The 25,979-nt window shown below is 32.6% G+C and overlaps 3 protein-coding genes across 4 annotated transcripts in view; 1 reads left to right on the top strand and 2 right to left on the bottom strand.

The window, feature by feature from the left end:
- The first annotated feature begins 127 nt into the window (after positions 1 to 127).
- Positions 128 to 5,814, top strand: LOC106615821 (protein phosphatase PTC7 homolog). The gene is made up of 5 exons (XM_014232177.3): positions 128 to 868; positions 1,767 to 1,946; positions 2,761 to 3,077; positions 3,320 to 3,458; positions 3,580 to 5,814. Exons 1-5 carry the CDS (start codon positions 628 to 630, stop codon positions 3,627 to 3,629), a joined length of 927 nt encoding a protein of 308 aa, XP_014087652.1. The 5' UTR covers positions 128 to 627; the 3' UTR covers positions 3,630 to 5,814.
- Positions 5,477 to 7,259, bottom strand: Der-2 (Derlin 2). The gene is made up of 5 exons (XM_014232096.3): positions 6,690 to 7,259; positions 6,485 to 6,630; positions 6,206 to 6,416; positions 5,877 to 6,040; positions 5,477 to 5,814 (listed from the first exon to the last, which is right to left on the bottom strand). The coding sequence occupies exons 1-5, from the start codon at positions 6,780 to 6,782 to the stop codon at positions 5,658 to 5,660; spliced, it is 771 nt and encodes a 256-aa protein (XP_014087571.1). The 5' UTR covers positions 6,783 to 7,259; the 3' UTR covers positions 5,477 to 5,657.
- A 3,154-nt stretch (positions 7,260 to 10,413) lies between these two features.
- The window catches only part of S6KL (S6 Kinase Like), a 56,457-nt gene continuing 40,891 nt past the window's right edge, over positions 10,414 to 25,979 (bottom strand). For both annotated transcript variants that reach the window (XM_014232121.3, XM_014232122.3), the window contains exons 8-9: positions 10,648 to 10,980; positions 10,414 to 10,584 (exon numbers count right to left, since the gene is read on the bottom strand). In XM_014232121.3, coding sequence (XP_014087596.3) covers positions 10,483 to 10,584; positions 10,648 to 10,980 — 435 coding nt within the window. In that variant the 3' untranslated portion in view covers positions 10,414 to 10,482. The remainder of the gene's footprint in view (positions 10,585 to 10,647; positions 10,981 to 25,979) is intronic.

Here is a 25,979-nt window from a genome sequence, read left to right as displayed (position 1 = left end):
TTTTATATCAATATTCTATTACAATAGTGTTACATATGCTTCCAGATGTGTCACATGTTTTGATATAACCGCGTGCAACCCTGTTATACTTTCCAGTCTATTTTAATTCGTTTTGGGTGGATTTTTTTGGGTAAAGTTGTCGAATTTGTCGAATTTGTCGATTTTATATCACGCGTAATTAAAATAAAATCCTTTTTCAATTGTATCCTTGTGTATCGGGACGATTTGAAGTGAAATCAATTTATATGCAATGAAATATTGAAGTATTATTAATTGTTATGTGCTTATTAGATATGTATAGTTAATGACGATTTTATGAAGATATTACATAAACGGTAACGTGAACTTGAGAAGAGTTTGGTTCTTTTTTCGTATCCTCCACACAATTAACATTGTAATATTCAACGAAATGATTATGCAGGCTCTGTACATGCCGTCGATCCCTTGTGTTTTATATATATTGACAATATTGTAAAAAACTTAAGTTTAATCTATACATATACATACATACATAGTATCAAAGCAAATTCGAAAAAAAATTGGATTGAAATTCGTCGTGAAAATTGAGTTGGTATATAGTTTTCAACTCATTTCTTACGATCAACAAAAAGGTAGCAGAAATTTTTGATGCATTCATTAAGTTGGACGACCCGTGTCATTTCGCGAGCGTTGCGAAGTGGATTTTCTACGTTGCTGGAGACGGCCAGCAATGCAACAGCAAATGTTAACAGTGCTTCGAAACAACGCCCGCACTTTGTTTCTGTAGTGTGTGGCTTTCCCAAAGACTTCCTCACCTCCAAATATAAGCCTGGCAAGTACGGCGAGGATTCTTGGTTTAAGACGTCGACCACTAATGCAGATGTTCTCGGTGAGATTAGTGTTTACATATTTTGATTACATAAATGTTTTATTTACAGATTATAAAATTAAATATATTTAGTCGTAATAAACTATACTTCCATATAATATACTATTGCTCATTAATAAAGCTTTATGATTTATTTTGATTTAATTTTATATCTTGGAAAAAAGGGTTAGACATTTTTTCCTCCTTTTTTTTTTTTGAAATATGGGTATTAAATTCCGACAACAATAGTGTACTTTGTACCTGTTATGTTGAGTAAATAAAACACCGACATTCAAACAAATGTTTTCTGTCTGTTATCTGTCTGCCTCCAATTAAACTGAGCTCAGACCTAACTTGTGACTACGTCATAAACTGACATGTGTATGTGTTGATTCGCACAGAAATAATGCTACAAAACCTCGTGCTCTACTTGTTTTTGCGATTCTGATTATTTCGTTTTAAAATAACAGCTTTGTTTGCCATAAATTTCACCAATAATTTTGTTTCAATTGGAGGTGCTTTCTGATATATTACAAGAAATATTGCGCAGTAAACTTTTATTAAAATTTACTTCTCTACTGGTGCAATGCCTTAATAGAATTGCCAAAATTTAATAAAGATTTTCCTTGATCCGTAAGTAGGATTACACACAACAAATACATTTATACCATATGTACAATTTGCATTTGCGTCACATCATTGAGCTGTTGACTCGATAAGAGTATTGATTATAATGTTTTAATGAGGTCGCCAGATCAAATTTTAATCGAAAACACCTACATTTTTTAAAAATAATCTAATACAGTGAAACGCCATAGTTTTTACATTTTAAATAAGTTTATTACAATTATTATTAATTTAAATATACATATGTGCATTTTTATTTATGCGTTATTGAAATCATAAATATAAATTGCAGGTGTTGCTGATGGCGTTGGTGGTTGGCGCAACTATGGAATCGATCCCGGTGAATTTAGTTCTTTTCTGATGAAGACTTGTGAACGTCTAGTCCATTGTGTTAATTTTAATCCTCAACGACCTGTTAATCTCTTAGCTTATAGTTATTGTGAATTGCTAGAACAAAAGAAGCCCATTTTAGGTAAGTGGTGTAATTTCATAAAACTTTTACGGAAACCGTAAAGTTATAATTTATAATTGAATGTCATATCATTCCTTTCCCAATTGAAGTTACCACTTTTCTAATCGGAATTTGTAGCAATTAAATACAGTAATAATTAGTTACAGCATTATAATAATAATACTCTTCCATATCACAATTTTTTCAATGTTAATTTTCTAATTCCAATTCAACTTATCCATAAACTTATGTGGTTATGTATACATGTAATTTCAAATTGCCAAATTTGCTAGCTTTTAACATTGTTGTTGCGACATTTGTTTACGACCAAAACGTCAGAATCACATGCAATTTCGTTTTTCCTTCGACCATTCAGCATTTAAGTGAAAACAAAACATAACACAAGAATGAGTAGATTAAAAATAGATTATAAATGTATTTCGTATTATTATTTTGACCACTTTGTTCTGATTTGTTATAATAAAATGCATTATTGGACGTGTACCATGTGTATTCATTTGAAATATGAATGTATAGGTATTTGTACAAAACATACAAACCTATAATCGTTAAAATAAAAATATTAAAAAAAATTAGACATTCAAAATGTGGAATGAATATGTACATGTATATATTCAGAAGAAGTATACCATATGTGTGTCACGGCATAATGCCAAGCGGCTATTTATTAGTAAATAAGTAAATATGTGGGATGACTGTAAAATATTTTATTTATTTTACTCCTTCCATTTCTAATACTTTCAACACTTTCTTTTTTTAGTTTTACAATACGTACCAATTATCAATTATTATAATTTATTTTTTTATATAATAGGCAGCAGCACCGCGTGTGTACTTGTGTTGAACCGTGAGAATAGTACCGTTTATACTGCGAATATCGGTGATAGCGGTTTTATGGTTGTGCGTCAAGGCGAAATCATTCACAAATCCGAAGAGCAGCAACATTATTTTAATACACCATTTCAATTGTCTTTACCGCCACCGGGACATGGTCACAACGTGCTGAGCGATAGTCCCGATTCGGCGGATACGCTTAGTTTTTCGGTAAAGGAAGGCGATGTCATACTTGTGGCTACCGATGGTGTCTTTGACAATGTCCCTGAGCGTTTGCTGCTCGATGTACTCAAAGAGGTTAGTTAAAATGCTTTGCTATTATGCACATTCATTAGTTAAAATATCTGTAAAGCAATGCAATTTCTTATTTGAATGAAAAAAGTTTGCTGGCTTTTAATCAGTCATATGGTATATTCTGTGATAAACTCTTTCAAGTATAAACGTTTACCGCTTTGCTGATTTCATTCAAGTCATAAGCTGCATTATACTCTACATAATTTTTATTATTAATTTTGCTGAACTATTATTTTATTTTTCAGTGTGAAGGCGTAACCGATCCCGTGAAACTGCAGATGACCGCCAACTCATTAGCGTTGATGGCGCGCTCATTATCTTTCGACAGCGAATTTATGTCGCCTTTTGCAATTAATGCCCGTCGAAATAATATTAATGCAACAGGTGTGTATATGTGTATATGCATACATATTATTTACAAAGTTTTTATGCACCGTGCTCTGTTTTAATGCAGTACATACTATAAATATAATAACGTATAATATTTTTTTTAATTTTCTTTTAGGTGGCAAACCTGACGATATAACTGTGGTACTTGCAACTGTAGCAATGTGAAATTAAGTTAATTTTAGATTTAATTTGTTAAACGTGTAAACCTTCTCGTTTTTTTGCGCCTCTCAAGTGTTGGCGCTGTGCAGCGGTCCTGCGTTTGTGCTGTGCTTTTGCTGTCGACAGATCTCACAGTCACGTGTCGTGGAGTAAGAGATCTGGCAGGCAGTCGCATGTTTGGTCAGTGCCAGTGTCAGTGTCAGGAACTATATTGTGACACATTTGCACGTATGTGATCCACTTCCTATTACAATAACAACAAAAACATGAACATCTGCGATGCTAAATGATTATTACTATTACTTTTACCTCTATTCGTATAGCCTAATGATAAGTTATCTATTTTTAGTTTAGTTCATTTGTGAATATTCGTGTGCGAGTTTTCTTTTTATAGTTTTATTAATTCGTTAGATCTTATTTCGCTATTAAGTGTAAACAGTTTTAACTAGAACTACATTACAATGTTATTGTACGGTTTAGCTATGATAAATCTTAAATGAGCGCGATCTAAAACATCTCGTTAATTTGAAAATTTCATGAGAAAGATAAACGAAATTTACCAACACTTTTGTGCAAATATTTATTCAATATACATTATGTTTATTTGTTGTATATGTAGGTCCGTTACGTCGTTAGGCATATAGTTTGTACCCAATAATGAGACGTGACGTGCTTTTCGTCAACAAACAATGAATACCCACAGAACAAATAAACTATACTTAATTAATCGTAAATAGAAATTCGAAACGATATATTAGATTCAGTGAACGGACCAAATATTTTCAAAATGTATCATTCTCAATACGTTTATACATATAATATAATTACATACGATAATATACAATTGAACGAAATAACCGAAGTAGTAACCGAGCTAATGCTGATAAAATATTGTGTAGTTGTAGGATGTTACTGAAGCGAATGCATAATGGAATGAAAAAATATAATGTTTACTAAATTCGAAATTGTAGTTAAATAAAAAAAAAATTTGGACTGAAAATTAAAAGGAAATAAAACACAAAACTCTTGAAATAATAATAATATATAGTGTTTGCTTAATTCGAATTGATCAGTGCGTATATATTAAAATATCGGAAGTTCGAAAATTACATAACCTTCAAACTAAACAAGGCTTGATATAATTCGAAAGATCTATCTAATATAATAAAGTCTATGCAGTTTTGAAAACCGGTAGGTAAATTTGGCATACAAAAACCAAACCCAAATTTTGGAATACCATAATCCACATGTGCTCTGCTCTCTGCGACCACGTGTGCGTCAAGCTAACAAAACCATATATCAAAATATTTATATAATAACTCATATTGAAGGAATCAAACTTTATTTAATACTGGATAATACACCTATGAAAATAGATATTTCTGAATTAAATGAAACCATAAACGCAATAAAGATATAAACATTTAGACGAAATTAAAGTTTAGTGTTTTGTATTTTGTAGGTAAGCATTTAAACTTTTATTATTTATAGGTAAAACAAAATAATAATAATATGAAAATATTTAATTTTACATAGACAGTTTCGTACTCTCCTAAATTCTTGCGACATCATTTTCGAAAATTAAATACATACATCCTGATAAATTATCATTCTCTGGGATCAATAAACTACACACTAAATACAACTAGGGCTTTTATTTTTATATTTCATAAATGTGTGTGTGCATAAATACGTTTTTATAAACAGCATTTTAATTTGGAAAAAATCCTTAATAAATAAATAAAACGGTATAAAATCTAAACAAACTTTTTTAATAATCCGATCTCTTCAAAAAAAAAAAAAAACTAAAACTAAAGCGACATAAACAAGTTGAATGGTATTGACAAGTTGGATTTATATTTTTAAACATTTGGTTTATTTATTGCCTTTTCACTATTTAATTACTTTTATTTAATGTATATATGTGCTAAGACATTTCTCCTATACCCATTTGTTTTAATTTTTTTATGAAATATGTGTGCAATTGTCTCAGTACATTGGATGGTAGAAGTACAAAAACAAACTAGTTTATTTTTATCGTTGGTTAACATCGTTGCCATCACCTGCGCCAGCGTCCGCTACCTGTGCACCCACGTTTTCTGCTTCATCGGCACCCCAATGGTAACCGCCCGGTCGGTCGCCTACCCATGGAGGAATGTTGTTCTCAATATGCTCGTTAAACAGCACTTTCCTATAAATTCAATGTTGTTATATATGAAAGATTTTTTTTATACTAAATAGCGATTAACGTACAGAAAATGTGGCGTTTTAAGGATTCTGTAACCGTTCGCTTGAAATGGAAACACATCCTCCAGGAAATAATAAATATGACCCACGCCCATTCCAACTACATCAACCCAAATAGTGTTTCCTAGTATCATTGTACAACACATTAGGACCCATGGCAAGTAAGGCGCCTGAAAGTGAAAAAATTATATTAAACCTTCTTTATCAAATGTTATCAAATCAAATAAAGTTATCGATAAATATATATAAATAAATTTTTCTCGCACAGGCATTAGTGTTGCTAATTACGTTGTATTTATAGTTTTTCTTTTATTTATTTGGTTGAATTTACTTACTTGAAAGTTTAGTACGCCAAAGAAACTCATACGCACAAAAGGATTTCGGCGGGACCACACATAAACCAACATTAATGTGAAGGCTTGACCGAGAAACAGTAGGTTCACGAAGAGACCAAAGAATATCATTAATCCACCACCGAAGAGAAACATCATGACGAAATCCGCTGTGCGATCGCGAAAGAAGCTCTCTTCCAGCATCCGGCAATAACTTGAAGGTGAGAGAAAAGGTATTTACATGCAATAAGTAAAATGGAATCGTTAAATTTACAAACATACCGATATGTGAAAACCATATTAAAAAAGAAACTTATGCCCACTGAACCGAAAAATAGGAATGTTGTGGCAAGTCGCCAAACTTGTAGTTTCCAAAGTATGAGCGTGGGATTGAAATATAGTTGCAGCGGAGACACCAGGTCCAAGTGCTAAAAATTGACGTTTGTTATATGGAATCACCAAAATATATATATTATCACAAATTTACCACTGCTAGAGTCGTCAGTACACATGCTGTTGTATATATGCGAGTCACTGTCGGTATCTCCATATAGAATCTAACCAATGATTGGAATGCCATATTGACTTCAGCTTTTGCCAATTACTCCGCAAAAATCGTTCAACTTATAATAATGCTAAGAAATAGTAAATGTAAATGACACCAGTTGCAGTTGTTAGTAATCCCTCGCTGGTTACTTTAATTGATGTAATATTCTTATGGCGTTTTTGATTTTCGTACTATTATTTTATAGCGATTGCTTTCGTTGCAAAAGTCAAAGCTTGGCTTATTGGCGCTAAGCAACTCCAGCGGCTACACTTCTATTCCAAACTAAATTTGCACCAAATTAAGGCAACGCCTCCGCCAACGCCAGGAAATCGCAAACATTCGCTTCCTGCTGACTATCAGTCTAATCTGTTTTGTGACGTGTATTTTTGGGTAATATTTTCAATTATAACCACTATCACACCTAATGTAGCTCATTTGCAAACAGAACAAGCAAAATTAAAACATCGTCGGCAGCACAACGAAAAAAAACTTACGTTGACATTTGCTTTTGCAGTGTATTTTGTATATTTTTTTAATGATGTTTTTTACTTTGCAGCTGACATCAGAGAACGTATATCGTATATATACGTTATCTGCTGACATTCGAACAGTTGATTGTTTTTGAGACATTTGTGAGGATTTTTTCAAGTCATATCAGAGAACGTATATCATATAATTTCTATGTATTTAAAAAAAATACCGCTTTCCCTAAAATATTAAGAAAAAAACGTGAGATGCAGCAAGACACAGGCAGATAAGAGGAATTGGAGGAGTGATACTTAATCGGGGTTTACTGTATACATAAATCAGAGGAATATTGAATATTTTCTTTAAAAAGTTTCTTGAATTGTAAACCGACAAATATACTATATTGTCACTTTTATTCTAAAATATTTTAATACTCATATTTACGGGGTTACAACTTTTCCCTTCTAGAGGGAACATCAGAAATTTGTTCAATTTATGATTTTTATCTTTTCCTTCGTCGCTAGCATAGAATGTTAATAAATAGAGAAGGCGCAAATGTAAAAAGTACTAAATTGAGCTTTTCACAAGAGGGAACATCGAAAAATACAACTTCGACTCTTTTGAAATGCTATAAATATACACAAATAGACAAAGAATGTTCTTGAATGAATTGTGCGCTTGCTGATTTACATTTGCATATTACCAAAATATCATGACTTTTGTAATTTTAAATAAACCTTCAAATTATATAAGAGGATTAGTGAGTGGTTAAAACCGCAGAATTAACAACAAAATAAGTAATTATTCGCGATTCCACTTTTGCGGTGGCTCAGGTCGTAAGCGTGAAGGAGTTAAGCCATTCCGAATACAAACGCTTACGTTCGGATCCTGAAACTCATAAATCTAATATTTAATTTTATTTGACATTTTAGCTGATCGCAAGTCAGTTACTTAAATAGCATATTTTACTCACTGAAATAATTAGAATATTTCAGGAAAATATGTTCATATGTTTAGGTTTATTAAATTTTCCCTTATTTATGCGTATTTATACAAAAGTGATAATCACGCATACATTCTTAAACACACGCACGCTGATGCTTGCTTCTTCTTGCTCCACACAACCAAAGACTTCACTTTTTGCTTTTTGCAAGAACAGCTAGAACGAAGCAAGTTGAACGATCGCAGACAAGGAGGGTCAGGGGCGCACTGCCACATAATTATTTCAGATATATTTTTATTAATCGAATTTATTTTAAAAACGTTCAAACAAGTATGACTTTATGAGTATTTATATTTTTACGTAAATATTATAATATTGCGTAACTTAGCGCTAAGATATCAGTATTTTTCTATACAAATTAAGCAATATAATAATATAATATGATAAAACCCTCCGGTGAAACGCCTCTGATTATGGTCGCTCGCAATGGAAGTAACGGCGATTCATAAGCACCATATGAAATAAGGAATTTCATATAAATGGCAATTTTATAATATAATGTCATATATAATGAGTTATATGAAGTAAATTTAAAAAATATTTCAAGTCGCTAATAGACCATGCTGTCAATTCTCCTTTCTGAAGGAAACATCAGACATATTCTTCAATTTCTGATTTTTAACAAATGTTGTGAGGAAGCAGCTTGTGGGCAACAACAAATGCGAGGTGGATGGTAGGATTTTCAGTGATACAAATTGTGCTGATTCTTCAATTTTATTGAAGACATTCAAACTTGCATTAATTTTTATTTAAACTTCATTTTCGCGCATTTGCGGTAGGAATTCCATATGAATATGTTATAAACGATCGCACTTCGTTTTGTAGCATACGCGTGAATGTTTGATTTTTTTACAAAACGCATATTGAGGGACATATTTACATACATATACTTGTATACATATTTACATAAAAAATGTATTTATGAATGAATTATTTGAAACAAGTAAAAAATGATAATGTTCATATTGGGTTGGCAACTAAGTTATTGCGGATTTCACACAGAGATGGCTTCAGTTGAATTTTTAGGTTTGGTGGCGTAGTTCAAATGTAAAACACATTTTATTATTTTATAGTTGGCAATTCAGCTGTCAATCAGTAAAAAAAAGTTTGGTTGGTTTTGGATCGGTTGCCTAGTTTTCGTTTGGCGTTCGTTAAAAAATGGAAGATCAAAAGAAACATTTTCGTCATATTTTGCTTTTTTATTTTCGCAAAGGGAATAACGCATCGCAAACTCATAAAAAGTTATGTGCTGTTTATGGCGATGAAGCCATAAAAGAACGGCAGTGTCAATAAAAATTATCCATTTTTAAAACGAATGATAACTGGCGATGAAAAATGGGTTGTTTACAACAATATCGAGCGGAAATGATCGTGGAGCAGGCCAGGTGAACCAGTTCAAACAACATCAAAAGCTGGTATTCATCAAAAGAAGGTTTTGTCATCAGTTTGGTGGAATTATAAAGGAATTGTCTACTTTGAACTCTTACCACCCAACCGAACGATCAATTCTGTTGTCTACATTGAACAACTAACGAAATTAAACAATGCAGTTGAAGAAAAGCGGCCCGAATTGATAAATCGAAAAGGTGTTGTATTCCATCATGACAATGCAAGGCCACACACATCTTTGGTCACTCGGCAAAAATTATTGAAGCTTGGTTGGGATGTTTTGCCACATCCAACATATAGACCTGACCTTGCACCATCGGATTACATTTGTTTCGATCTTTACAAAACCCCTTGATGATCCAGTTTTTTGCTAATAAACACCAGAAGTTTTATGAACGTGGGATTAGGATGCTGCCTGAAAGATGACAAAAGGTCATTGATCAAACTGGGCAATACATTATAAAATAAAGTTATTTAGCTCCATGAAAAAATTGTCTTTGATTTAAAAAAAAAAACCGCAATTACTTAGTTGACAACTCAATACATTAAAGCAATACATTTAGGTATTATTTGTGGTGCTGCTTGTATAGGATAGTTCCTTTTTGCAAATTTACATTTTAAATTTTAATAGTTTACATTATAGCCAGCAAACATTTGCGCTTTCTCTATTTATTAACATTCTCTGGTTATGTAAATCTTTGGAGATTTCTCAATTAATAACTACTTTTTTATGGTTATTTGGAATATATTTAAAGTATATGACACATATTGGAAAAATAAAAGCGTAAATACATTTAGATCTCCTCAAACCGACTCATGTGTTCGTTTAAATTTCAACTAAACCTAGAAATTGTACTTTAATTGGCATGATAGTTAGAATTTGTAAAATTGTTTTTCTGCCCAAGAGTTGTCGTCTTCTGGGTCTTGTGTGAAGGCAGCAATATCATCAGGACTTATCATATCAATTGGACGGAGCTGAAAGAAAAAGTTATGATATTGATTCGTTATTTCCAGTTAATTATGTATTAATTATCTTACATTGAGCAAATATTCGGGATCAATTTTAAAATTCTTGTAAAGTGCAATTTTTTGTAGTGACAAAACTGAACGCAAACGTTGTTTTGGCTCGACTTCTAACAGTCTCTTTAGTATATCCTTAGCTTCGTGTGGAAGTTCTTCAATTTCGGGTGGCAGAAAGTTTTGTGTAGCAATTGTTTGTGATTTCCGCTCATTCACAAGGGTTTTTGGGGTTGTAATAATAACATCCTCCTTCGAAATTGATGTTGTTGGTAGTGTGACACGATCCACACTATCCCTTTTTGAATAGGCTGCAGGCAAGGCAATTTCCAAGAATGTTCGAATATCGGGGCTCTATAAACATAAGAAAAAATTTAAAAAAAATTATCGTTATTAAGTGTAAGGGTGCAATGTATATGTAGGTAAAAAATTATGAAAGTAAGGTAAGTAAAGAAATAATAAAATCCGTTACCAACATAGTCGAATCCACTTAACGAAACGAACCTGGATTTTTAACTAACAAAGTGGTGTCCACTCGCAACAATCTTCAAAATATTGTAACTTGGAAAACGCTACAGTAAAACCGACAATTTATGGCATGTCAGCAAGAGTCCAAATTGAGAATAGATTAAATACAGAGAGAAAAAGGTATGGTGTGGAATTAAGTAAATTTGGTTGATAACCACTTAATTTCCAATAATTTAAAATTTTTTCTTATTCGTAAAACAGTAAGGGACCTTAGCTTCAATATTTAAGTCTGCGTTGTTGCTACTTGAGTTAGCACACTTAAAGTTTCACTCTCTCACTTAGTCGTAAGAAATCATGAGGAGAAAAATTAAAACAATAAAAAAATTTTAACTTCGGCTACACCGAAGCTATAATACCCTTTAGAGGTGCATTTGTTTTTATAGCACAAAGGGGTATAAAGATATTTTCATTTCGATTTTCATCGGTCAGACTGTATGGCAGCTATATGTTATAGTGCTTCGATCAGAACATATGAACATGTATTTGCCGACGTTTCCCTGCGCTGTAACACACTTCGTGCAAACTTAATATACCCTAATACTTGTACGTATAACACGAGTAGCAATAAAACCGAAGATAAAAATAATAAAAATAAAGGCGTGCGATATTTACGCGTCGCAAATGTGAATCATTCGAATAGTAAAAGTCACGCTTTGTTATAAATAATTTAAAACCCTACCTTATTGAATTGGTACACATGTATTGTATGTAGGTATGAATGTTTATATATGAATGTATGTAAATACGGGGAAAGGTGTGTGGAGTCTGGTTTATGATCAAGCTAAGGTTAATCGCAACAATTTGCATACACATGTATACATCTATGTATGTATGTATTTAATGCTTTTGGCGGCTGCTAGCTGACGGTGTTTGCGCTAGTGATAATGCATGCAAATTAAGTTGAATTAACGCGAGTCGGACGCCAACCAAATTAGTAATTTCTGCTTAAACATTTCATTTACATATAACGTTCGTTCTATTGCCACTCTCTGCCTTTTCCTCGGTACTTAACACAAAATATCGATATACTTATTATATGCATACGGGCATTCGCACCAAAGAATCAATTTGCAAGTTCTGTTCTATTTTCTAAATTTCACACTTTTCGCTCTAAATTCGGTCAAAAAATGAGTTCTGTGAAATTAGAAAAAATCGCAAATATAAATAATTCATTAAACATTTTGCAATGCAATACCGTTCCGTCTAAAAATTTAAACATAAATATTTGTACATTAATAAAATTTTTGACGCTCAAAAGCGCTGCAACGTCAAATTCGGCGCCTCAGTAATGACATTTAACACTACTTTGGCAATTATGATTCATTATTACGGAAAAGTAATTGAGCAAATGTCACTGTGACGCGATCAAAACATCCAAGGGTATTCACAAATGTATTTATGCATATACAAAATTTCACAGAAGCGGCAGTTTTGTTGGAAATAATTTGTGGGTACTGCATATTATTTAAAGTGCGTGAACAAGGTGATTCGTCTGGCACAGGTGGTAGCAGAAGTATCTAACTCTAAAGTTAATGCAAGGACTCCGATATTCACAAATCAATTTCAAACTACTATGTAGAAACACTGACTCCATGATTGTCGGGTCTACGTAACCGGAATGAAAACGGATTTTTATGCGGCCAAGGACTGTCAACTCAGCAGCATTCCTCCAAATTACTTCATATATGCTTTCTGACAATACAATGCCACAATAACAACAACTGATTCCAGATAAAAAAACATGCGTACGAAAGAATACCTCACCATCTTTGAGAGATTAAGCCTCACCTGATATTTCTGTGAATTGTCTGATAGGATGTTGTGAAATTGAGATGCAAAATTGTGACAGATTAGTCCATTCCAGTCAACACTTCTGTGAAGAATGTGATGTTGTCTAACTAATATACTCTGAGCTGAATTTATGATAATTTAGAAACCCCATAATAAATCGGTTTGTTTTAATAGAAATCTAATAACAATTAATTGAAATAATCGATAGATATAATTTTCCACACAATCCCTTTTGTAAAATCATTTAAATATATTTGTACCATATACCACTTTGTTGACATTTTCAAAGTCTAATATATATATATATATATTTGTATATATGTTTTCGAAGTTTTTGGTATATGCTAACCATTTCTGACTGGAACTGGAATTCACATCAATTAAATAATCAAAATGCATTATTTCCTACAAGTAATTGTAAACTAATTACAGTTACCTGGACAATTTCCCACTTAAACCGCTATTTACTTGGGTTTGCCAAGCTATGCGCATTTAAGTGTTTTTAAAACATAAGATTTATGAACGCTGCAGATTACTCATTGTACAAGTAATATCAGCTAGTCATGCGCACAGTAGGCGCCGCGTTCTAAGTGAGGGATTTTACCTTTAAATGGCATTTTCACAATTTACCGTAGACCTGCTGTGCTAACTGCTTACATATATACATACATGTCTGTATGAGTAGATAATTAGTTGACTGTCTAGTTTGCGCATGCCTTGATGGCCAGAACTCAAACAAAACGACACTAGGCCTTAAGCCTGATTTCATTGGTCAACAAAATGTCACATATGGACATGATATTTCTTAATTTGGCGTCGCATAGCTCGTGAATCAAAATTCTTAAACTACTTTTCTCTTTTTTATTAGAACTATTTTAGAAGTTACAGTTTTTGTTGAAAAAATGCTATCACGATTGTTCGTTGTGTGTTTTTTTTTCTTGGAGAGTATAACCTTTAATAAAATCAAAACGTGCGTTAAGTTTTAACAAACAAGAAAATAAAGATGTTCCTATACGATACGAGATAGCAGGGTGATTCAAAAGTAATAATATTTAAGATACAATTTTTTTAATGATAAATAAAAATATGGAATTTGATAAAAATTTAATTAATAAAAATAATTGATTCAAATTCGGAGTCATAATATTAGTAACATATTTTGGTAAATAGCTATCTCACGTTTTTGGAACAGTATCTAGTTTGAATTGAACAATACAATTTAAATTAGGTTTTTCAATCGGATTATCAATGTTGGTAATTGTCCACTTATCTTGGCTGGACTCAACTTCGCTGATAAAATATCAAAGCGGTTGACAAATTTTCTTTCGGAAAAATTTAATTTGAAAATGAATAATGATCCACAAGAATCCACAACAAAATACCGTTGATGCGGTATTTTCCAGATGTTTAGAGAATATCAAGTCTCAAACTTATGTTTCTTATTTCAGTTATGGTTTCAATGATAAAAATTACTGAATAACCTACATGTATTATAAGAAAATAAAAATATTTTAAACAATATTAACTTCTCATTCAATAAAAAAAAATTGTTTTCTTATCGAAAAGTGTAACTTGAATTAATATCAAAGAAAAAAAATATTGCATAAAAAAAAAATAAATAATTATAGCTGCATAAGTTGATAAAAAATGCTAATAGCTTTACCGCGGCAGTCCCCGAGTGCCACATACACTTTTTGAATTAGGTAGTCAAAGGCACGAAAAAATTAGAATTGAGTAATTTTACAAAAGTGGTAATATGGCATTATTATAAAATGTTTTGACTTGAAGACACGAAAATTTCAAAAAACAAAAATTTTAATTTCCAAAGTTATAGCTGGATGTTTTGACCCAGTTCCAAAAAAAGGTCCTTACGGTGACAATCATAAATCCTTGAAGATTCATTTAAAATCAATCGGATGAAAAAATTAGTTTTATAAATAGATAATCCTAGGCCTGATCGAACTTTTTTTTCAAAAATTAACAAAATGTCGGCCTCAGGAAAATTTTTTTAGATTTTTGAGAAAAATTGGTTTTAAAAAATCGAAATTTTTGAAAAAAAATCCTTCTTTCAGGCCCGAGTTTATTATGTATTATAAAAGCTGTATAAATTTCATTAAAATCTACTGAGCGGTTTTCGAGTTACAGTTGTCACCAGTTCAAAAAACATAGTTTTGAGAAAAACGCACTTAAACGCTAGCTACCTGCTCCCGAGCGCTCTGAAATGCCCAAGCGCTCCTTGTTATTTGTCGAATAACTCAAAAAGTAAATTTTCAGAGAATATTTTCAAGATATTACTTTATTGATATATATTTATTGATTTTTTGAAAATTCTGACTACCCCTAACCCCTTAAAATAAGTTTTTTAAAGGTTTAGCAATGTTTATCTCTAGAAAATATTTCGTTGTTCACGTCGTTAACCAGACATTATTTACGTAGATTTCGGATGCGTTGATTTGCGAAAAATATATCCAAACTTTCTAGAACACGCAATTATTTTAATTCGACCATAGTCAAACAAGGAACTTCTCATCACCTTTGCGGCTTAGCACTATTAAGTATTCACTACACTTTGAATCGTATTTTTCTTGCCCGTCACACAGCGCATCGGAAGAAAGACTCGTTCAGTGCCGATTGATTCCTAGCAGCTTGTGGGCAAGTAGAATGGCAGCACAAAGCCAATCATTTACATGGAAATCTAAATTACCTCAAATTTAGACTAGACTCGACTAGACAAGACGACAATGCCATTTAGCCAATTTTCTGGAGCAAAAAATGCGTCGAAAGCACGAAAGAACGAAACACGCAAATCTTACGCCCAACTAAATTTTACATAATTACTAATTGCGATCAATGTGATGTTTCTTTGATAGTTACGTACACGTGTGCGAATGCGAATGCGAGACAAGCAAAGCGATGGTACAATGTCGTAGTTTAAGTTTCCCTTTCCATTGACCAACGCAACGAGTCGGCTAGCGCTAGGGAGCTCTGGATCGGTTGCAGTTGGGAGTGCAGGCCAGAAGCTAAATTGTAAGTACAACAATGCGTATGCATACACGTGTATGAGTGTGTTTAGTGCCAGTATATTTGCCACCCTTACATTGCGCCTGCGCGTTGACCACAAACTTACCATTATACGACAATGACCTCTTTTCTTTGGCTTAGGATCTTCAAGGCCAATAATGCAGAATTATGTGTGGCGGCATGCAATTGCTGCCACATAAGACAACAGCGGCACATAAATGCAACAACAACATTGCGAACATCGACTACTCATTACAATTGCAAGCAGAAGCGCAACAAAGAACGGCAATGATGTTGATGATGATGACGATGACGATGCCAACAACACTGGTGCCAGCAACACAAACAACAAATTCAATTGGAATGGTCAATCTGAGCGAATATTTACTACAAAGCAAAGTCTGCAAACCGATCGTCCAAACATAGTCAGCGAAGCAGAGACACACACACACATATATATTAACACTCGTATGTAAGTACATATGTGCATGTGTATTGGATCAAAATAAGCAAGTGGCCAAGAAGTCCACGATGGTAGGCAACGAAAGCGCCTTTGCTCTGATGTCGTCGCATTTAATGCGGCTGTGGAAATTTATCGTCTTTTACACATTGGTAAATATTTATGTTGGCAACGCGTTTTACAGCAACGATATAACCGTGTTATTTGTTGTTGCAAATAGAATGTATTACATGCGGGCTGGCATAAAAATTGGCAAAAGGGCCAACTAATGGCGAAGACAACAATGCGATGGCGTTACGATCACAACGATGACGCTTTGTTCACTCCGATCGCGGAATATTAGTAGCGTGCTGACTTAATGCCTTGCGCATGCGTATCTGCAATACATAGGTACATATGCATGTGTGCATATGTATAAGTTTATGGTTGACTACTTGCGGCCTGTATTCGTGTTGTAAGTTGGCCACTTGGCTAGCTGGGCCATCGGCAGATAGCTGCATTGTTTGGCCGCCTTGCTGAGAACCCTTTCGCCAGGTAAGATAATGGTGAAAAAAGGCTTACACAGTTGAACATAACTGCCTTGTTCGGAAGTAAAATTCTATAAAACAGTATGCTGGCGCGCGTGAAACAAAATTCACAATTCACATTAGGTCTGTTGATGGATCTTAAAACAATATGATCATTACATTGGTTGAACAACTATACACAGATGTACTTTCATTTCCTTTAGAAACCTAAAATAGCTTTTTTAAAATCGTCGAATTAATAAAACATTTAATTTTTAAAGAAAACAGAACTAATTTTTTTTATAATTCTTTTGGCGTTTGACCCAAGTTTTATTCATCAAGTTTCCCATTAAATTTGTAACACCCGTAAGGAAACGTTAGAAACCATATAAAGTATATATTATATGTATGTACATGAGGAGCGCGACGAGCTGAGTCGAGTTAGCCATGTCCGTCTGTCTGTACATCCGTAAACTCGTGCCACAGTTTTTGAGATATCGATTTTGCAAACTTCCTTTTCTTACCAAGAATCTGCTTATTTGTCAGAACCGCTGATGTCGGACGATTATAGCTATGCTATCATACAAATCAAGATAAAGATCTTCATTTCTGCTAGAAACTAGCAAAATGTTTTTCGTTAGATGCAATCCCCTTTAACGGTTAAGTACTATATTATTTCGTTTTATATATATTATATGTGTATAGTTGCTATACGAAATTGTAAAATGTTATTTTAAGGTACTGATAATTTTGAGAGCAATTTTTTATATAAAATTCATTAAAAACACAAAGTTCGAGATCCGTCGGTTATTCGAACAACATCAAAATGGTACACCACAAATATGAGAAAAGGCCCTGTCACCCATTCATCTTGAATTAAAATTAGCAATTTTATTTATAAATATATTTTTATAGAACTGACCACTGCACAGCCTGCCCTTCACATACAATTTAGTCGCACATTTGGCTAAAGTTTTATGCTTGGCTACCGCTTACCCAACTGGCGTTTTAAACGTAAATGCATGTACTCGTATGTATGTATATGTAGAATAGTTATTTGTTCCATATATGAGAGGTGCGCTCCAGGGACAATAATATATTCTAGATGACATAATCTAAAAATGCAGTATATTAATTTTGAAGTTTCGCCGTTTCTGGTGAAAAAACGTTAAGTAGCAGAATTTTCGTTAATACGAAATTGTGAAAAACAGCCAAAAATAGTCTTTTGAGGTAAAACCTTTTTTACTTCATGATAAAAGAAGAATTTAAAAAAGAGGAAAATGAAAAACCGTTAGAGAAACCTGGTTTTAGTTATTTACAAGCCGACTTCCTTAACTTAGGAAAAATAATTTATTTCTATCTTTATCTGTTGCTTAGTCGCGCCCTTTCTTTTATAGTGATGTGAATTTTAATCCAATTCGCTCTACAAGTTATAACTTGTTTTTGACTAGCTTATGGGTTTTGTGACGATATCGTATTTAAACGTTCGTACCCACGAAAATAAATTCGGGTCACAAATAATTTATTTTTAATGCGTTAATTGCCTTTATGAGCTGTTTTTACAATAAAATTTAAATTTCGAAAATCAGAAAAGAACATCAAAATAAGTCTACCTCAAATAAGAAAATCTCTACTTTTGCACGCACTCTGGAGTGGAATGGAACTTTTGCACTTACTCTCAAACCAACTGAAACGAAGGCACAAAGATGTGCGCTTTGTCCTTATAATTTTCATCGGCGCTCTTTTAACTGATTTAAAAATAGAAAGCCAACTTATGATCGCACTAGAATGGTTCCACGTTCGCTTGCTATAAATAACGCAAGTACCACAATTGTAAGAGGCACTTTGCTAGTGATTCTAATTAATTCTGCAACACACAAAACATGCCCTTGCGTACTAGTGCGAAACCCGTACGTTCCTACTGGAAGTCATTTTTTATCAAACATAGACGCAACCATTATCTTGTATCTTTTATCGCGCTGTTGTTGCCTTACATGGCTATTGAACCAATCATGTTGCGTTTAACTGAAAATGGTTTGACAAACCCGTAGCGCTATAAGAAAGGCATCTACGGGCAAATTGTTGGCAAAGGGAGAGTTAATATAGACTTGACATTTCGTACCCTTATTTGGTTGCTTTGCTACATGCGTTTCTAGCATAATGGCGACAATTTTAATTATCTTAAAAAATGTATAAGAAGTTGCAACCGGGTTTCATATTGTTCTTTTGCGTGCAAAATAGCATGCTGGTGTAAGGCGCAGTGGGGTTACATATTTATTATTTAGAAGATAGTTCAAAGACTGCTATCCCGTCTCATAACGTCGTTGTGTAGGCAATCTTTACGCCTTGCCCCTAAATTGTAGAAACAAGAACCGTTCAGGTGCTAAATGTATTGGTTGACTCAAAAGTAATTGAAGAGTTCGAGCATAACCTAAAAACCTACTAATTATAATATTTTAATTAATTTTAAATCATTCTCTGTTCGAGATACTAAAATTTTACCACAAAGCTACAGTTACAGTTATAGCGTATAATATTATATTATATATATATGTTATTTATGTAAATGATTTTCATTAATCTCTCCACAATATCGCTGTTATTAAGGCAACGCCGAATGTCTTCCTTATTTGCATAAGCTTGTCGACAGTAGTGCTTCGTTTGTTAAGCTTCTAAATTCTTATAAATAAATTAAAAATAATTATCAACCGGTTTTGGGAAACGCGTATGTAAAACTACATAGTCCACCATTCTTCGCTTAGATTCAATGATTCAGTGGCTTTGTATGCGACACGTGAGCACAGCATCTGGACCACAATGAGTATTATTAAAATAACTTTACTTCTCGTATATTTAGACACACACATATGTACATATGTATGTAAATATTGGTGGGTATCTTTATGAGTGTATATAACTATGTACATATGTATATATTCACTAGATTTTTATAAATATTTCTACTTCTTTTCTTAACTTTGGCCATAATAATTTAATGACTCGAGTCTATTCGCCGATTTGTTTATATTAGTAAGTGTATGTATGTAAATGATAAAGGATGCCGCCTTTATAGTGGCAATGTTGGCTGCGCAGCCGCACACGCTCCCGTTGTCAGTAATTTTAAAATAGTAAATAAATTTCTGCATTTAGCAAATATAACTTTGGCAAGGAATAGCAAATAGTCTAAGAGGAAGAGGTAATAAAAACACACAAATTCGCGATCAAGGCATTATTGCTAGTTGTTGTTGTTGTTGTTAGTGAGTGTGTGCGCATGTACGTTTGTTAGTTTTGCCTGGCGCATAAAACTCGTTTCGCTCTTGTGCAAATTTAATTCGGTTATTGACCGCTAAAGCGCACATATACCCACATACACTCATACAACATACAAGTATGTTAAATATGTAATACATGCGCAATGTGCTTATGTGTGCAAACTTTTTAAATTTTACATGCAAAATCAAGACGATAACTTTATAAAATATCAACAGAAAACTATCAAAACGAGAACTTTTTTACATATACATATATATAGTATGTGTATATGGTATACACACACATGCATAACTAAGCAAATGTGTATGCAAGACGGCCTTTGTGGTCAAGTGCGATTAGCGTACGCCTATTGATGATTCGGGCAAAAGTACCGGTTAACGTTGGTCGTTGAGTACTCGTAGCAATAAAATTTTGAATGCCAAATACCGTAGTGTCATAAAATGCACGGAACCACCTATAAATGTCGCATCTATTGTATTTATAAAGACACACATATTAACATACATATTTATTTATATGTTTACTATTATATGTATATACATAAATACATAAAAAGCTGTCGACATACATATGTGCGACGAGTCAAACTTTTCATTAACTAACTTTTTTCACTCAACCGCAAAATTATCGTAAATGACAATCAGCAAAGTGCTCATATATATATGTACTTGTATGTAAATTTGCACATACATACACACATGAGCATAGTTTATGCCAAGTTTGTTTAATTGTTAAATTAATTGTTTTGCTTGAAAATAGTGACGCTACGCAAAAGCATAGAATATTTTTTATAAACGTTTTACACGGTGTACTTGAAAATTTTTTAGAAGAATTGTCAAAAATTAGTAAAATACTCGTATATACATACATGTACAAACATCATAAAATCTGGAATTTAATGTTAAAATATGTGTGTACAAGTGAAACCCACATGGCCATAATAGAAAATTGCCATCAAGGGCATGACGGAGTTTTAATAAAAAAGCTGTGTATTTTTTTTAGGGTATTTCAGATTTCATATTTCAGATATTCAATAACAACTACTTAAAAGGAGGTCTCCGGTTAATCCTAATATTAGCTTTTAAACACGTGTTGCTCAAATTTTTATTTTTACAGTATGGACATTTCACTTTATTAAAGAAAAAGTTCACCGCACATCCTCGAATCTTGAGATGTTATTCAAAGTACGATATTAAAAAACCGAGAGTAGTAGTATTTACAATTTTTTCTACCGTTATTGTGGGTGGTTTTCGCATTCAGTGGCCAATTTTATATATTTATATGTATATGTAACTACGAGTATCTGGTCCTTCAATGGTTTTGAGCGTAAACTAATGTTATGAAGCTGATGGTAGTTTTGATAACAAAATAATTATAAGACTGATATTGACATATTCGGAATGTTGTAAACCTTATAGACTTGTTTAAGCTTTTCATAAATATAAATTCAAACAAGAAAAAACGTTAACTTCGGTTACATCGAAGCTATATTACCCTTCACAAATACAAAAGGTTTCTTAGAAGAACTTGATTCCGATTGTTCAGTTTGTATGGCAGCTATATGCTATAGTGGTTCAATATCGGCCATTCCGACAAATGAGCAGCTTCATGGTGAAAAACGGTCATATGCTAAATTTAAGACTGATATCTCAAAAAATGGAGATACTAGTTCGCGTATATACAGACAGACCGACATGGCTAAATGCACTCAACTCATCATGCTGATCATTTCTGTATATATTTTATTGGGTCTCCGACGTTTCCTTCTGGGTGTTACAAACTTCGTGGCAAACTTAATATACCCTGTTCAGCCTGAATACAAAAAAAAAATACATAAAATAAAATGGTATAGATACTATTGTTTTCATTGTCACTCAACAGTAGCTGCTTTCGTTTAAATTAATCGCTCAATCATTAAAAAAATAATCATATGACAATATCTTAATTAAAGCTAATAAGATGGGCTAAAATAATTGATAATCGTTTTTTTTTATTACTAAAAATGCCCAAATATATTTCATTTGCTCATTATAGTTTGTTGACAGATATATAAAAAATAAGTGCATTGAGTTATAATGTTTAAAATACGTTTACACTAAGTGAGCTTGATTATTTTAATGTGCCCTGATTAATAAATCTGTGGTCATACAAAGGAATATTCCATGCCCTTGAGTGGATTTCGAAACTGCAAACTCTGAACTTCCGCTTAAAATTGCCTCCGAGATGTTGACACTGTTTTTTGTTTTTTTTTTTTGGGAAACGTGCAGATACATATAGTCAATTTACTATATCTATATGAGTCCACATATACATACATACACATATAATGGACCGTATGTACTAAATATATGGTACTCGCATAAGTGGAAAAGTGCAGTTGTACGACCATTATTCGAAAATCTCGCGAAAATCCATTGTGAATCGTTTAGCGAAATGCCAACAAAAATTTACTAATTTAAGAATAAATATAACGTAACCTCACTTAGCATCTTGCGCAAATGTTGGCGCATAAAGAGGGGATAAAAAGTGTCGTCGAAAAGCTGAATGGCTATAAATGTGGAAGTATTATGGAATATTCTACACACATGTATGTATGTATATCCAATGTGTAATTTTCATTAAGAAAGTCTGGTAGAGTGTCTGAAATGCTGTATGTACATACAAAGGTATGCATGTGTACAGGTTTTTTAATTGGAAAATTTTACACTCATAAGCATGTGTGTGGTATGTGGATTAGCGTTCGAAATTAGGGCTGCTTAGGACAGTATTACATGTGCAACAATTGTCATCATTTACTATTCAAGTTTACTTATTGCATTCACAACCATTGTGGACTGGCGTGGGCACGCATACAAACTGCTATATGTAACGGCCGTCACCGGCTGACGCTGCCAGTGTATTCAAGTGGCATAAATATTCTAGAAAAACAGATTTGCGCAATAGTTAATCGACGAGTAAGTCAAATGGAATTATTGCATACATTTCTAAGAGTGTATATGTAATATGTGTGTGCGCACGATACCTATTAGATTGGGGCGCTCTTTAAGGTAAGTTCTTCATAGAAGAGATAATTGTGTCGCATATGAACACCAACTTTCGAAGGAGCATGTTTTAGAGCTAAATTACGACATTCTTAGTATTTCAAAAAAATTTGTATGAGAACTTGAAATGCTTCAGGCCACAACCTTATTATGAATCCCATATATACTTCTGTACCTTATCGTGAATATATGTATGCATGTACATATATAGGTGTATAAAAAGTCTGCGTCATAAAAGTTCTGTTTCTTATTATTTTCTTTAAGTGTGTTTTATTGTGGTAGAAATCAATCAGCCACGCTAGACCACCAGGCGTACCATTGACTTTCTGGCGTAAAAAAAAAAAACAATTATGACAATATTGTGGCAGATAATTCCGATCACAGATTTTTAAATTACCTACACATGCACGTGCGTATCTATAAATATGTGTAATGCATCGCATATAATCGCATGCAATTATTGCTTGTTCATTTCATTCAAGCATTGAACCTTTAGGCCAGACAAATTGCTGCTGATTTCAATGGAAAATCGTGATGCCAATACATTTTAATTTTATGGGCGTGAAGAAGTTTTCTTATACAATTTTTTTTAATTATAAAAACGTTTGTTGCATTAACAATAATAGAATTTCACACTTTGGGAAGATTATATATGTGGGTATGTTTATGCGTATGTAAATATGAATTTATTAAAACGGTGCGTACCTTCATATCTCGAACAAATGGATTTTATGCATAAATTTGCACATACTTGTACATTGTGTCGGATGTATGCATTATTACGTATCCAATTATGATTAGTGAATTAATTATGAGCATTATTTACGAAATTTAACGCTTTGTTTGTGTGTGTGTTAATAGCAAAAATTATTCCAGCATGGAGGGTGATTTAATTATTGTTATTAAATTGATAGGCAAGAAATTAAATATTAAATATCATCTAGTAAATTTGCTTATTGCAATTTTATTAAGAAGATAGTATCAGGGCGAATTAATGAATTTTTGTATTTTTAATATTATTAAGTACTTTTTATATTTTAATATTTTCTATAACACCATACAAATATTTTGACATATACTATTTGTAAATGTCTAAATAAATTATTTAAATTTTTTTTAAGCTATTTTTTAATGCAAAATAATATATTTTTCAAGTTAAGCTGTATAATACGTAATCTTAAAAATTTGGGTTCTGTAGGAACTATTTATCTATATTTTGATAAATTTAATTAGACCTTAATCAACAGATTGTCATTAACACACATTGTGAAAATCAGTTTAGACGAAATAAAAATTGTCCTTATATTTTTTTCCGCCAGCACTTTAAACTAAAACCTGGTCGCCTGGTGTTATTGTATATACATATATCGTTGGATTTAATAAGAATGAAATTTTTACCTCCTCTGAGTTGATTAACATACATTAATAAAGATTAGAAACTTAATAGTTATAATATCTCACTTCAGACATCATTTTTCTATGGAATATTTACAATAATTAAGGCGTTCACAGACGGTGGGAAATATGTGGTTTTTATTTATTTTGAAAAGTGGGTATGATAAATATACAAGTAATCTTAAATATACATTTCTATATAAGGCAAACTCGGTACATTTCATTTTTATCACCTCATGCTCTATTTCAATAGCAAAACCTGCCCCACTTTAGCATAACAGCATTATTCGAAAATTCTAAAAATATAGAAATTCAACAAAATATATATAAAATAATATATAATATATAAATGATCAGAGTGAATCGAGTTCTTGTATGGAAAACTCTTTTGTTTGATAATATCTCTTCCCAAAAGTTGGCATAGATTATTGTTCACTACAACAGTACAATCTTCAAAGAAATTGTTCAACTGCTATATGTTAGCATAAGCAGCCATACTAACTGACCGGTCAAAATCATGTTCTTGGAATCTTTTGTATTTGTGAAAGGTGTTATAGCTTCAGTGCAACCGAAATTAATATTTTTCATGTTTTCCATTTATTTAAAATGCTAATCTAAATTAGCGGCATACGAAAGTACTCTCAATCGTCAAGAAATGTCTGTATCACATATACTTGTAGATATGTATGCATAGGTATCTACATAAATATTTAAAAAACAAAGTTGACTTCCTCAAAATACAAATACATATATGCAACAATTACTATATGTTTCATTATCGTGGTCGATTTGCTTTTATTGAATTTGTTTTGATCTCGCTTTCTTATTCATGACATTAGTTAGCTATTTATGTGCTTATCGTTTGTTGACACTAACCGTATTTTGTGTCTTAAAATAGCTCCAAAAAGTCAATAAAATTCCATGGTGTCGAAATTTTTACATTCACTCAAACAATTTATATTTTGTATATATTTTTTGTGCTATGCAAATGCCCGTGGAGAAACTTGTGTGATGAGTTGAATTTCTGCTTTTCACCTATTCTGTGCAATTTTAATACAGTTTGATATACGTAGTTAAAATTTGCATAAGTGAAAGAGCCCATAAATGAATCAAACTTGCGTTTGCAATATAAAATAGTATAAATTCAATACTATGAATTTCGGAAAAGATTATGGCATCAATTGAAATTAGAGCCAATGTTTTTCCGCCAGGGTATTTGAGCAAAGGAAAATTCAAGGATCTTTTGTTTATGCGCACACTATGAAATAATGCGCTAGTCTAAAAATAACTCGACGCCAAGAGATAATGAACCGCACACAGATTTGTTGCAGTTGCTGC

The sequence above is a fragment of the Bactrocera oleae genome, chromosome 5 (genome assembly GCF_042242935.1).
Source record: "Bactrocera oleae isolate idBacOlea1 chromosome 5, idBacOlea1, whole genome shotgun sequence".
NCBI classification, from domain to species: domain Eukaryota; kingdom Metazoa; phylum Arthropoda; class Insecta; order Diptera; family Tephritidae; genus Bactrocera; species Bactrocera oleae.
This window is presented reverse-complemented; position numbering and strand designations above follow the sequence as displayed.

Coding starts and splice junctions, on each gene's coding strand:
- Der-2 (XM_014232096.3), bottom strand. CDS start 6,782: ATGGCATTCCAATCATTGGTTAGATTCTATATGGAGATACCGACAGTG. Junction 6,041..6,205: donor TTGGCGTACTAAACTTTCAA/GTAAGTAAATTC, acceptor TTTCACTTTCAG/GCGCCTTACTTGCCATGGGT. Junction 5,815..5,876: donor CTTAAAACGCCACATTTTCT/GTACGTTAATCG, acceptor TTGAATTTATAG/GAAAGTGCTGTTTAACGAGC.
- LOC106615821 (XM_014232177.3), top strand. CDS start 628: ATGCATTCATTAAGTTGGACGACCCGTGTCATTTCGCGAGCGTTGCGA. Junction 869..1,766: donor CACTAATGCAGATGTTCTCG/GTGAGATTAGTG, acceptor TATAAATTGCAG/GTGTTGCTGATGGCGTTGGT. Junction 3,459..3,579: donor AAATAATATTAATGCAACAG/GTGTGTATATGT, acceptor ATTTTCTTTTAG/GTGGCAAACCTGACGATATA.